At 48.0% G+C, this 13687-nt stretch overlaps 2 protein-coding genes and 1 pseudogene across 4 annotated transcripts in view; all 3 read left to right on the top strand.

Moving 5' to 3' along the window:
• Positions 1-13687, top strand: part of LOC149359539 (nucleoredoxin-like protein 2) — a 209839-nt gene that overhangs the window by 164250 nt on the left and 31902 nt on the right. The gene's annotated exons all lie outside the window — the stretch shown is intronic.
• LOC149359541 (uncharacterized) lies at positions 580-2245 on the top strand. Its single transcript, XM_089569073.1, has 2 exons — positions 580-786; positions 1846-2245. Exons 1-2 carry the CDS (start codon positions 584-586, stop codon positions 2243-2245), a joined length of 603 nt encoding a protein of 200 aa, XP_089425199.1. The 5' UTR covers positions 580-583.
• Positions 5507-12805, top strand: LOC149359540 (phospholipid-transporting ATPase ABCA1-like; annotated as a pseudogene).

The raw sequence follows: 13687 nt of genomic DNA, 5'->3' as shown, positions 1-13687 counted from the left end.
GGCAGGAATGAAGAAGGTTAATGGGACTTGATAAGTGTAGGTACTTGCTGAGTACGGTCTCTGATGCGTTAAGGCGCGAATATAGTCCGACGTAACGCGCGCGCGCGCGCGCGCTCGCACACGCTGCGTTACGTTGCCGAAAACAACTCCTCCTATAGTCCGACGCACTGCAGCGCCGACGTAACCGGCGGCTGCCAGCGCGCCCCGACGAGCCCGGCGCAGATTTGGCTTCTGCTCCATTCGCGCGCCGGCGCCGCCGACCGCGTCGACCCACAATGCATCGCGCAGACAAAGATGGCGGATGTCTTTGCGGGCAGCATGAGTGTCGCCAGCGGCTCAAACGTCGAACTTGCGTCGGATAGCGTGGTGGAGAGGTTCATTGAAGCGATAAAACAGCACCCCTGTGTGTATGATACCAAGCGACTCGATTTCAGGGACCTACCGCGCAAAGAAAACGCGTGGGAAGAGATACGGCAATGCAGTGGTCTCTCCACAGGTGAGGTGTTTAGCGACTGCTGCGTTCGGCTTCATTTGTACGTTTGTCGGCCGAAGCATCCCAATCCCACTTGCTGGTTGCGCCGTAATGTTTGACCTATTTTTTTGTCCCTTGTTCCTGTTTGTAGTTGCAGAGTGCCACAAGTTGTGGAAAAAGCTGCGAGATCGCTTTACCCGTGAACTCAAAGCAATCGAGCTCGCAACAAGGAGCGGCAGCGCCTACGTTGCGAGGCAGACGTGGGAGTTTGCCGATGCGATGAACTTTTACAAGAATTGTGGTCGTCCAAGAAAGTGAGTTGTTTTCTCTCTGTTTTGGAATGCCTGTTTTCGCGGCTCGAGGTTCGTGGAGTTACGAGCATGAAATGTGCTGGTTGTACTGCATGAATTGTGTGCTACGTTCACGCACATGTTGTTCACTGAGCCTCCTTCGTTAATTTATGCTTTTTTACTGTGACTTTCACCGTCTTTGTGGGAGCATTTAGTACCTTTTTTTGCTTTTTGTTTTGTTGCATGTAACTGCCTATGAACTATTGCGCTGTATTACGTTTAACAGCATAGCTTCAGGGGAAGACCCTGGAGAAGCGTGTGGACAATTGCTGGTCTTTTCGGAACGTTTCGCAGCTTTTATGCGGCTCAGAAATGAGAGGACTCAATCCGTAATAAAATCAGATAAAATTTTGGCCAGCTTTGAAAAGCTAGAGTAATACCAAAGATGCTATGAAATGAACTTGCCGGACGGTCAGACATCTGTTGCGAAAATTGTGAATCCTCGAGCTTCGGATTCTGCTTCGGTGTTGTGTGTTTTTGCATGTTTGGTTTCATGGGTTTGGCTCAGCTGCATTCTTGGAACTCGCGTAAACTTTGTTTTGGGCTAACGTGGCATGCGCATTGGTTTTTCGTTGCTTGGTTGTTCGGCCTGTGTCTTTGCTGTTTGTGCTGAGGGTGGGTCGAGGGTTGCATAGGGTCTGTGGGCAGCCTCCTGCCTAGGACATGGGTCGGGGAGGTGGCTCCTGCTTCTGGAAGGTAGAGGCGTTGCTCATCGTAGTTTGAGGACAACACTTTGTGACACTAATACTAACGGGGACAATTGGAGCAGTTGGTTTAGTATTTTGCTTACTGGAACAGCCCTACTCACCGGCACGAATACGAAGGCAAGACAAACACATGGGTCCTGAATTTCAACTGAATTTCAAACATCAGTTGAAGTCAAAGCTCATATGTTTGTCTTACTTTCGTCTTCCCTGTGTGTAATGCTGTTCCACTCGACAAGACACTGGCGCTCTTTTTGCAGTAAAATAAAAAAGTGAAACGACAAGACTGAACTAACTGGAGTGAAAACTGTTTTTTCAGGACTACCTGCAACGTGGGCTCAGGTGCCCTGCCAAGAGGTGATAACAGCGCCTCAACAGCAGAAGTAATCTTTAACGCAATTCAAGGTAATTCGTCAGCACCGTCGCCCATCGCCAATATTGATGAAGACCTGGAGCCCTTGGCATCAAGTCCTGGTCAACCTGCCATTCAGGAAGACATCACATTGAGCGAGCCACCCTCAAAACGGCCAAGGAAAGGAAGGGGTTGTGACACTTTCGAGCAGCAGCTCCTTTCACAGCTGGGCAAGCACAGCACAGAAAATGAGGCTTTTGGGCAGTCCATTGCTATGAGCCTTGACAGGATGCCAGCGAGAATTTCCTCTCGCTTGAAAGTGAAAATAATGGAACTCATAGCAGATGTTGACCAGTGTGGTGCTTAATTTTAACATATACCATTTGAAGCGTAGGTAACAGCAAAGATATCTGCGCTTTGTTTCTTTAGATAACCTTAAGTGCATTTGAGTTCATTTTTTTGCATTTCCTCTCATGCAGCGCAGTTTTTTGATATCATTGTGTTCATGTTCCTATTGTTTTAGTCAGCTGCATAGCTGTGATATATTTGTTATTAGACTGTTGAACTGTTTCATTGTACTTATTGGAAGTTTCAATGTGGTTAGTAGTCTCCTGCCTCTTTCACCACTTTATTTTTTGCAATGCAAGCTGTCTGTGATGTGATGGTAACTTGAAAGCATTTTTTTCAGTGCAAAATTAGGTAGGATGTAGGAAAGGGACACACGCAGCAGAAATGCCGTGTCCTGTGTTTGTCCTGGGTGTGTCTCTTTCCTACACCCTCTCTAATTTTTCACTGAAAAAATGTTTTCGAATCACTGAGACCAAATAGCATGTCTTTATACTCTTGCAAGTGATCTCATGCTTCGAGACTTATACTGATTGGAAACAAGAAGAAAAAGAGGGCCACTGCTGAACTTCCACCATATATTTATTCACATGGCATGTTGATTTATATATCAAACATCTTCCGCAACATAATCAATCCTACATGCCTTGATGTGTTCAAATGAAACGTTAAACACGAAAACAGTTCAATAATAAGGTGTATAAAACAAGCACACAACTTTATTTGGTATGCGTGTACAAAAAGCAGCAACACAAATGTTACAAGAACCGTTGCAACACACGTGTGGCATGTCATTAGTGCAATCCATGTACAACTACTGAACTGAATGATCACGAGATTGCTAAATAAAGTTTCACATTTTGAGCTGGCGTGTGACTTTTGCTTGTTTTACATGGAAAAGAACGCAGTTTACAGACAGAGAGGCAACAACTTCGTGCTGTGCATTAGCATCGCCTGACTACCGTCAGTTGCCATGGCAAGGAACCCCTTGGGGACATGAAGTACTCTGCAATGGAGTCTCGAATTCTCATGGCATCTGAAGCTGAGCGGCTGCCATTGCGAGTACCCTGATGGTTTATGTGTGCTATGGTCTGCCTCCAGCCGCCTTCTTGGACTCTGTCACCACTGACCCTGTCACCATAATCATTAGGGCAATAGGCATTGTCCGACAGCAGAAAATTGTGCAGGCACACCGCCGCACTAACCATGTCCGTTAACAACTCCACATCACCACTAACGGTTCCTAGGAAGCAGCGCCAACGTGAAACCAAAATTCCAAATGCGTTCTCAACGCAACGACGTGCCCTTGACAGCCTATAGTTGAACACCCGTTTTGTGTCATTAAGTTGCCTGCCGGGGTAAGGGCGCATTAAGTAAGGCTGCAGGGGAAATGCTGCATCTCCCACGATGCACAGTGGCCACCCGTTATGCCCCGAAGGCAAGTTAAGTGTGTTCTCCTCAAAGCTCTTTCTGATGGGGCTTTCTCGAAAGAAAGAGCCATCAGAGAGTCGGCCCTTGGCACCAATATCAACCAGTGTGAAGCGGTAATTTGCGTCTGCGACCGCCAGCATCAGTAACGAGTAAAAACCCTTGTAGTTATAATACTCCGAACCACTCTCATCAGGGCACGTAATAGCGAAGTGTTTGCCATCTATGCACCCTACACAATTGGGAAAGTTCCATTTGGTGTCGAACCCCTCTCTGATGAGCTGCCATTCTTCTGAGGTCGGCTGTCGCAGCACAATTGGGGAAAGGCAGTCCCAAATGGCAGGCAGAGTCTCTTTCAGAATGCCGGAGACCGTGCTTACATGCATGCGATAGCTCATAGCAATGTCGATCATAGAGCCGCCGGTTGCCAGAAACCTGGGACGGGTACAAACATAAAAATTGAATTATAATGCAACAGTGCTGTTCGTTCCCAGAAACAGAATTGGGACTCGGGTAGCACGCACGTAAAGTGTCACTCAGTTGAAAAGGAGTTTTAATATACGATTAAGCTGGAGGGGGTGACGACGCAGCTGTCTTCAGCTATGTTCAAGCGTTCAGTCATTTGTGACGTGCTGTTTTTTCACGGAAAAGAATGAAATGCGCGGTATGCAGGTGGAAAGAAAATGTGCGTTTGGAAAGACCAGCGCGAGAAGTGGTCAGACGACACAGCATTGATTTCCCTGCTATTTCACTGCATAAAAACAAGAGAGATCAAAAGAATAAAAATTTTCTAAACCTTATCAGGAGGTTATGTGCTTACTTTCATCTCGAGATCTAGGAAATACTATTCACAGCGATAAACACACGATAACCTCGTAGGTAGAGCATGATGACAGATAAAAACAAGTGGATCTCGGTAAATAGACTATTGAACACAACTAAAAGCCAAAATATTTACCGCAACGTGACTGCCAGCCTTTCTCCTGGGCTGATCGGGTTCTTGTGGTTAGGCGGATGGAGGATGCGGTCATGGACAAGGCTCAGGAGTTTATCAAACGAGGCCTTGGTCATCCTGCGCGGGAGGTCGTTGTACATAACGGCTTTCAAGCATGCACTAAGCATGTTCAAAGCAACACCAAATCCCATTTCGACAGGTTACATACAGTACAGCCATATTTTTAAAATGGGCCAAACAGCATTACATAGTGTGAAAGCATTCGGCCCTAAAGCATAAAACAGGGCTCCATTTTCCTTCGTGCATTTTTATAGAAATAAAAAGCTGCTCACATACTTCACAGCGAGCTAAAATCTACTCAAGAATAAAACGCACCCTTTGTGCGGTATGGTTACCTGAAGTACTTGAGATGGTACTCTGGGTCCTTCTGCCGCAGTTCTTGAACAAGCTGGTGGTACTCGCCTGTGCTTTTCCGCTCAGAGAAAATCTCTCGCACATACATCGAGCGCCTGCGCTTTCGCCGCAGGCGGCGTACTAATAACGCGAGAGCAAGTTTCTGTCGTGCAGATAACATCCTAGCCATGGTTAGTAGTAGCCGCGATGCCGTGGATGGAGCGAAACGGATGAGCCGCCGAAGAAAAATGCGCGAACGGAATGCAGACGGCCCGCGGGTCGGAAATTGGCGCGCGGGTCTGCGATCGTTCTGCGCATGCTCCGAAGAGTGCCGCCGACGGCGCGCAGCGCCGAAGTATAGAGGGGTTCGCATTTTGTCTGGCGTAGCGAAACCAGCGTAGCGTGGCTGACCGCGAGCGACGCTTGCCCGCGCGCCGACCACGTCGGACTATAAACGCGCCTTTAAAGTTGATTCTGAAGATGGCGCTATAGAGATCAACCTTAGCTATGAACCAATTAGCCCATACCAAAGTACTTCCTGACGCGTTCCACTTGTTTCGACAACAGTGAAGTCTCAGCCCATCATACACCTGCGTAACAGAGACGCCCCTGCAGACGTTTTTGGTCGTTATCAACGGGAGTGTGGTGACCATGGCGTGCTTTGACGCAGGGCGAGGAGACCGCGGGCGTACTGCTGAGCTTCTTCCGCGAGTTCGAGCTGGGCGGCCCTCGGAGCCAGAATGCCGGCTACGTGGTGCACGTGGTGTTGGTGCGCGTGCTGTGCGCAGTGTTCGTGCCCACCGCGCTGTGCTACCACGCGGCCCACTTTGTGGTCGTGGTGCTGAGCGAGCGCGTGTCGGGCACCAAGCACCAGCAGCTCATGACGGGCATCGGCGGCACCCTCTTCTGGCTGGGCCACCTCCTCTTCGACGGCTGCCGCGGAGTGCTGCACGCGTTCGCCTTCACCGCTGCCACAGCTTCCTTCCGCCCCTTCCTCAGCTGGATCTTCATCCGTGAGCCGCAACTTAGTTTTCACAGCGAGAGCTGTTATTTGCACGTTAGGCGAAATCGCGTTGTCGTCGTCGTCGTCCGCGCCCTCCTCATCTTTCTCCTCTCCTTCCTGCTCTCTCTCTCTTACGCCCTTTTCGCTCACTGGGCTTCTAGTGCAGGACACCCGCCTTATATGGATGTATACGCGAACATGCATGGCTGCGGTTGATGTACACGTGCCCTGCATCTAGCATCACACATCTTGACTATTAGTGTACACTATTACTCCAAATCTAAACATGTCATTCAGTTAACTTTAACCCTTTCCACTAACTCGAGTGCAGCGGCATAAACACTAAAGGTACTAGGAGACCCCAACCCGGAGTTAAGAAACGACCGTACTGGCACCAACATTCCGCGCTAACCAATCTATTCCACATTACTACATGACTAAACGTCCGGCAATTTTTTTTGCTTGTACTTTTATTAGCTTCTATGCACTGTCGTGAAGAGCCTTTACAAGCTTCGTTTTCGCTCTTTCTTCGTTTTAGATGCCATATTTGTCGTCTTCGTGTTGTATACTTTCGTGGCCATCAGTTTGGCCTACTTGTTCTCATTTTGGTTCGACAACGCATCCAACGCCTTCTACACGATAGCCACCATGTACCTCGTCGGAGGTGAGTTATTCTTGTCCAAGTACCATCTAGAAACGCCACTGAGACATCCACGTCCACAAAAAAGCGTCGCATTTTCCAAAAGTTCATAACAAAAACACTGTAGTCGGTGGTTTATGTGAGACTGTGCATGCCAGAATAGTGTCCAAGCCATTTGGTTTAACGGCATGTTATGTAACGGTCCAATCGGATAGAAATCATTGAAGTTTCTTGGATTAGGGTCGAGTCCAGTCGAAAAGAACAGAATATTCTTTGTCGTCGCAACAATTTTTTGTAGTATTTTTGGCCATTAACTTTTTTTGGAGTGATGCCATTTTTTTCTATAGTAAGGTGCTTTCCGTTGTACAGAACTACAGAAACGTACTACAGGAAAATACTATAATGCTATATCAAAATATCCCGCTATGACAGAACAAAAATCATTTTGTCGTACTTTGGGCACGATTCTGTCATTGTTTTAAAATGAGAATGAACTGAATTTAAGAGTACGCAGTCGCACAAATCAGGTGGTGATGATGACATTTTTCAATGGCGAAAGGGCAGCTTTGGCCGAAGAGCGCACAGTAGAAGGTATTTTTCTATAACGTGAGGTGGAGACCAAATACCTGTTTCCAAGCATTTTACCTGTTTCCAAGCACAGAGTCTGCAGTCATTTTGCTGCGCTGGTCCGCGCTTCAGCGCATTACACACTATCACGTAGTGGACCGAGTCTATCCTTTTTTAGTTTTTTATGACTAGGCTTCAAGGTAATACCAGACGCGCCCTTTTGAGGTTTTTTTTTTCTTCCTCCACATCTTTACGAAATTGGCATAGGCGGTGGCGCCAGCTTTCTCCCTATAGGTAATGTCGAAAACTTCTATGACCACGTCGATTGCCCAGGAGTACTGGGTTCCCTGTTTTCCACTGCCACGGACCTGTACCTGTTCTCGCCGAGCGCGCAGGCCGGGATTCGGGGCCTCATAACGCTGCCTGTTCGCTGGGTGCCCACCTACCTCGTCACCAGAGGCATCGTGAGTGTGCATGTTCTGCAATGAGCGATGATTTCTCGCCGTTTTGCTTCTTGTTCGTCGCAATCCATGGCGAAATCAGTAGTGCGCATCTAAGCGAAGAAAAACGCGGGCGAAAAGTGTTATAACTGGCACAGAGAGGCAATAATCACAACGATTGCGCGTATCATGACTGTCATCATCATCATCAGCCTGACTACATCCATTGCAGGAGAAAGGCCTCTCCCATGTCTCTCCAATTAACCCTGTCCTTTACCAGTTGCGGCCACTCTATTCCCGCAGACTTCTGAATCTCATCCGCCCACCTAACTTTCTGTAGCCCCATGATACGCTTGCCCTCTCTTGGAATCTACTCCATTACTCTTAAGGACCAGTGGTTACTTTGCATTTACATTACATGACCTGCCCAAGCCCATTCCTTCACGCGGCCCAAGCCGCGTTTGTTCCCTCACCCACCCACGTATATCTGCTGCCCGAAGAGGATACTGCATGGCAAGGTAGGCTTGGGTCCTCAGAAACATATGGACGAGCTGGCTTTGGCTGTGGGGTGTCATATATGCCGGAAAGGCTTTGGCCCCGAAGGGCATGTTTACGGGCAGACTTTTGCTCTGAAGGTCACGTGGACAGGGCAGCGTGGTCCCTGAATCACATGTGGCCAGGGCAGGCGTGATCCATGACGGACATGTGGACAGGGCTACGGGCCCTGAAGAACATGTGGTCAGGGCAACTTGGTTCCCAAATGACCTGTAGATAGTCACTCCCTTGGCGCACGCATGTGGTCGAGATGATGTGCGTCTATCTTTGCTTGGAGGCCAAGAATCTGACTTTCTCTTTCATTCAAATTTCTTGGTGCTGATTTAAAATCGATTGAATATTTATTCAGAAAACTGCCACGGTCCTATGCCAACGAGTTAACTACTTGCAGTATAATGAGCGCTTTACAAGTTTAGTGAGGTGCCGGTCTGGTTTTGCGCACGAAATAGCATTCATAAGTTAATTGGTTTCAAATTGGATAGCTTCAGGTTGACCAGACGAGTCATTGCGTCAGTTTTTAGCTGCTAACCTAAACATGTGAATATTTCGAAATTTGTTATCTGTCTAACAACTTTGTGATCGACTGCAAGAGGTGTGGTTCTCGATCTGTTGAGGAATCACTTGTATGGAGAGCTACTGATGCATAGCAATATTTGAAGCCTTGGCCATCAGTAACAAAAAGGGCATGTAAGTGCTCCAGTGTAGCAACAATAGGATCGTTAGAAAAGAAAAACAAACAAGATTTCACTGATTACTTGGTTGTTTTTGTATTTTTCTCTTTTCTTTCTTGCGTTGTTTGCACGTGCGAAGAGGAAGAACGGAAGAAACTTTTTCTATGTGATCTGAATGAGACCGGTCACGGATAAAGACGAGAAACAGCGAGCTACTATCAATTTCTCTATTACAGCACTTTGTCTGATGTCATTCTCCATGTAGTCTTTTTGGCCAGCATCGCAAGCGGTGACTCCTGCCTCCCCGGCATATTGTCAAGGGGTTGGGGGAATGCCATTTATTTATTTATTTATTTATTTATTTATTTATTTATTTATTTATTTATGAATACTGCGATCTTGTACATAAGACATAGCAGGTGGGAAAAATGTGTTAAGATACAAAAATACAGACGCATACGAACAAACCAGAATTGCACATAGAAAATGAGCAAAATATACCGCGGCAAGGTCATCAACAACAATCATTTAAAGTGCTCTTCAAACAAATGCAATGATCTCTGCCTGACAACATCATCTGTGAGGTTATTCCGGAAAACAAGAATATTTAAAACAATTAACTCGAGAATTTAATAGCGATTTCTAGTTTGGTGCCCCGAGGAATAAGCAAGGATATTAGAGGCGTCAGCTTTGAAATTATTATTAATTAACTGAAAGAAAAATTTTAAGCGACATATGTGATTTATGCAAACAAGGGAAGGGGAATGAGGGGCTCGTTATAAATATGACAGAAGCCAACAGCCACAGAAACCAAGGGGCACACGGGATTTTTTTAAAATTTATTTATTTAATTTGTGGTGTTGATAAATTTAGAATATTACTGAATATGTTATCGCTTAATGCTAATTGATTAGAAAAGCAGAAGAAAAAACAACCACATGCCGCCGGTGGGATCCGAACCCACGATCTCCGGAGATCGTGGGTTCGGATCCCACCGGCGGCATGTGGTTGTTTTTTCTTCTGCTTTTCTAATCAATTAGCATTAAGAGGTCGTGGGTTCGGATCCCACCGGCGGCATGTGGTTGTGTTTTCTTCTGCTTTTCTAATCAATTAGCATTAAGCGATAACATATTCAGTAATATTCTAAATTTATCAACACCACAAATTAAATAAATTAATTAAAAAAATCCCCTGTGCCCCTTGGTTTCTGTGGCTGTTGGCTTCTGTCATATGTGATTTCTGTTAGGAATAGAGGGTAAGGCGTTTTTTTTTGAAGAAATCACTGACTGATGCTCGCCCGTAAGTGTTATATATAAACCTTACTGCTTTTTGGATAATAAAAAGTTATTTCCTCCCTCCGCTTGGACTTTACAAAACTAGGCGATGGATCCGCTCGAATCATGCAGCATTGACTACAGCCGCTTTAGCAGCCCTGCAGACTGCTCTCATACCACCGTCGTTCTGTCAAAGTCATAGCATAGCATTAAAGTCATAGCATTAGAAGCCTTATCGGAAAGATATGCCGTTTCAAGATAAATTCGCTGATTGGCTGGAGGGAAGTTACAACACCAGACCGGAACATTCCCATTGGCTCTTTAGCTCGAGGAAGTGGCGTCACCAAGCCGGTGAATTCCCATTGGCTATAATGAAGGGACGTCACTAGACGGGAGCATTCCCATTGAATAGAAACAAGTAACGTAGCCAGTGCGGAGGTGACGTCACTTCCGGTGAAGGCATCTACAGCTGCTAATTAGGTCTTCATGTGACTTTTTTAATGTATGTGTGCGGATAGATAGTTGTAGCTAGTCAGCGATGCTCGTCATATGAAACCAGTTTATTGTGCTCTTCTGCTTCTTTCCTGCGGCACGTACAGTCTTTGTCAAAAGTTTAGAGCCCAGGGGGTTTGCTTCTAAGCCTTGTAGTGGGAATCCTGAAGCATTCGAGGCAGCCCTACCCATTGGAGGAGGCAGGACCAGAAATCTTCTTACCTTCAGCAGATTTGGAGCGCTGGAGGTGCATTACGAACCACACAGTGTGGCTCAGAAGCAAACCCCCTGGGCTCCAAACTTTTGACAAAGGCTGTACCTTTCATTGCTTTGCAGACCAAGCTCATCCTTTCAGGAAGGAGAACCTCATCTGCTTAGAAGACGGCCTCTCGCTGAAGCAGTACTGCCGAGAAGACTTCGTGCGCTTCACGCAGAGGCTGGAGGAATGCTGCCCGCCGCTCAAGAACGCTCGTGCGTATTTTGCTGGCGTGCGTCATTCGTGGACGCTGTCTAATGTTACATTTTCCCTGGTGTCAGAGCTTTAGTTGTGGCCAAACACCAACAAATATACCGAAACAGCGCTTGGTCCATAACCATCCTAAGTTATACTTATTGGCGTGAGTTCAACGAGGCAGGTTGCCATAATTTATATAGCCGCAATGTTGCTGTTCCTCTTGCATTCGGTTCTTTCCTATTCGTTTCAGACCAGTTAGTCGAGTTCAGCTGTACTCAGTTCAGTCAAATCATTTGATTCCGATCTTGTAGGTCAACTGATTTGTTCAGTTGGAGATGAAGAGTCAGGTGTCAAAAGTCCTCACAATATGGCTAATGTAGCTTCCTGTAGATTCTGTACAGCTGAACGCAACCCTACCCACTGAGCCGGATTGTTCTATAACCTCGCGGTGCGAATAAATTATTAACACTGATCCCTGCAGATTCCGTCGACCAGCTACAGCCCTTCGGCGTGGGCCTGAATACGGGCTTTTACGAAATGTTTTCCCTGATGCTCGAGGGCGGATTCTGCTTTGTCTTGGTCAGCTTCCTCGATTCCGAGCTGTTGCAGCGCCTCTGGTCGCGTTTTGGGACCAGCGAACCCACCGCCCCAAGCAAACCGTTCCCGGACTCTTCGGATGACGAAGGCGTCATGAAAGAGAGGCAGCAGGTAGAGAACATCTACAACAAGCGCGACTTCGAACAACACGGGCTGCTCGTGAGACGTTTGAGCAAGACGCACGGCTTCTTTCGACCCCGCCTCGCGATCGACAACATCAGCTTCTCAGTGCCAAACCGCGAGTGTCTCGGCTTCGTTGGCGTCCTGGGAACCGGCAAGTCCACCCTGCTCGGCGTTCTCGGCGGCGAGCTGTTCCCGACGTCCGGGGACGCCTACATGGGTCCCATGTCCCTCACCCTCCACTACCGACAGTGGCTACGCAACGTCGGCTATGTTCCGTTTGCCGGGGGTCTCCTGGAGGCGCTAACGGGCCGAGAGATGATCTGCCTGCTTGCCGTGCTTCGCGGAGTCCAGGACGTGCCACGGATCACGAGGTCTCTTCTGCGCATCGTTGACCTCGCCGAACCGGATGCGGCCATCGGGTCGTACGCCGTGGGCGCCAGGATTCAGCTGTCCCTGGCCCTGGCGCTGATGGCCTTCCCCAGGCTATACCTGCTGGACCTTCCGGACTTGGACACGCAGACGCACTCGGTGGTACGACGGGTGCTGGAATCCCTTCGGCAGTTCAGCACTGTGGTATTGGCGTGCGAGCATCTTCACCACTACGAGAGCGCCTGCGACCGGATCGCCATCATTGCGGCCGGTCGCATCGAATGCATTGGCTCGGTGAAGGAACTCAGTGACAGGTACTGCCGCGGCACCACGATCACCGTGTACACGTTCCCCGACCGCAAGTCTGACCTGCAGCACCAGCGTCTTATCGTACTGGACATGGTGGACCACTTCCCGACGTGCACGCTGGTGCGATGCTACGAGGGCCTGCTGGAATTTCGAATTTTTGAGCCACTGGCCAGCCTGTGCGAGACGTTCGACCGCCTACTATTCCTCAAGCGGAAGCACAAGTTTCACTTTTTTTACCTCAGTGACACCACACTGGACCAGATATTTGCCAGCCTCGGCCGCAAGCATGTTGGTCTTAAAGGCAGCGACTGAGACGACTGCTTAGCATGGCGGCCGGAATAATGGTTATCATCCCTATACATAATCGCAATGGGGGTGTTTACGAAACAGTGAAGATAGGACGATGTTTGGAAGTTTATATTTATTCATTTTCCAGATGAGCATTGGAGTTCTTTAATTAACGGCGCGCGCAATCTCCCTGTGGGTGGTCGCGCTATGTATGTATGTACGTATATATGTCTATTAACGTGGCGTCCTTTACTGAATCCCTTAAGCGTCGAAGTTGAGGAGTGCAAAGAAGAACTCTTAATTTTTTATTGAACAGCTGATCGGCTTTCGCAAAGACTACACCTATTCGCACAGTAAATTTGTTCGCTTAGACGACGCTGACAAACTGGCGTTTTGTCCTTGATCGGGTTTACAATTAGTGATGCGCCGTTTGTCAAGTCAAGTTGTTTGTTGTCAAGTTCTGTTAACACGTCTCTTGCCAGATGCCCTGCAGGTTTGAGCAAATGTGTGTAAACGGGGCGAGGGTTGCATTATCTCATGGCAGAACACAAAAGACAAAGTGAGACATGAGGCACGGTGATGCCCATACTCCTACAACCGAACGCAGCACACACCCTCAGTCGCCACAAGCGCGATGCAATGCGCGAGCGTGGCAGTGTGAAGAGCATTTCGTGGACCCAATGCGGCCCAGTGCGTTCACAGCGCGGTCCAGTGCAGTTTCAGTGCACTGACGTTCGATTTCAGCGGTAATAAATGTGTGCCAGTGCGGCCCGGTGTCAGCCATCGCAGTGCCAGCGAAATCAAGTGTTGTCCAGTGCCACCTCAGAATCGCCAACGTGACCCAGCGAACTCTCAATGCAGCCGGAGCTCTCCTTAGTGCATCCCAGTCAAAGCCAGCGAGCTGTT

The sequence above is a fragment of the Amblyomma mixtum genome, chromosome 2, assembly GCF_055824585.1.
Source record: "Amblyomma mixtum isolate Tamu chromosome 2, ASM5582458v1, whole genome shotgun sequence".
NCBI classification, from domain to species: domain Eukaryota; kingdom Metazoa; phylum Arthropoda; class Arachnida; order Ixodida; family Ixodidae; genus Amblyomma; species Amblyomma mixtum.
The sequence above is the reverse complement of the archived record's forward strand: the minus strand, read 5'-3'. Positions and strand labels throughout refer to the sequence as shown.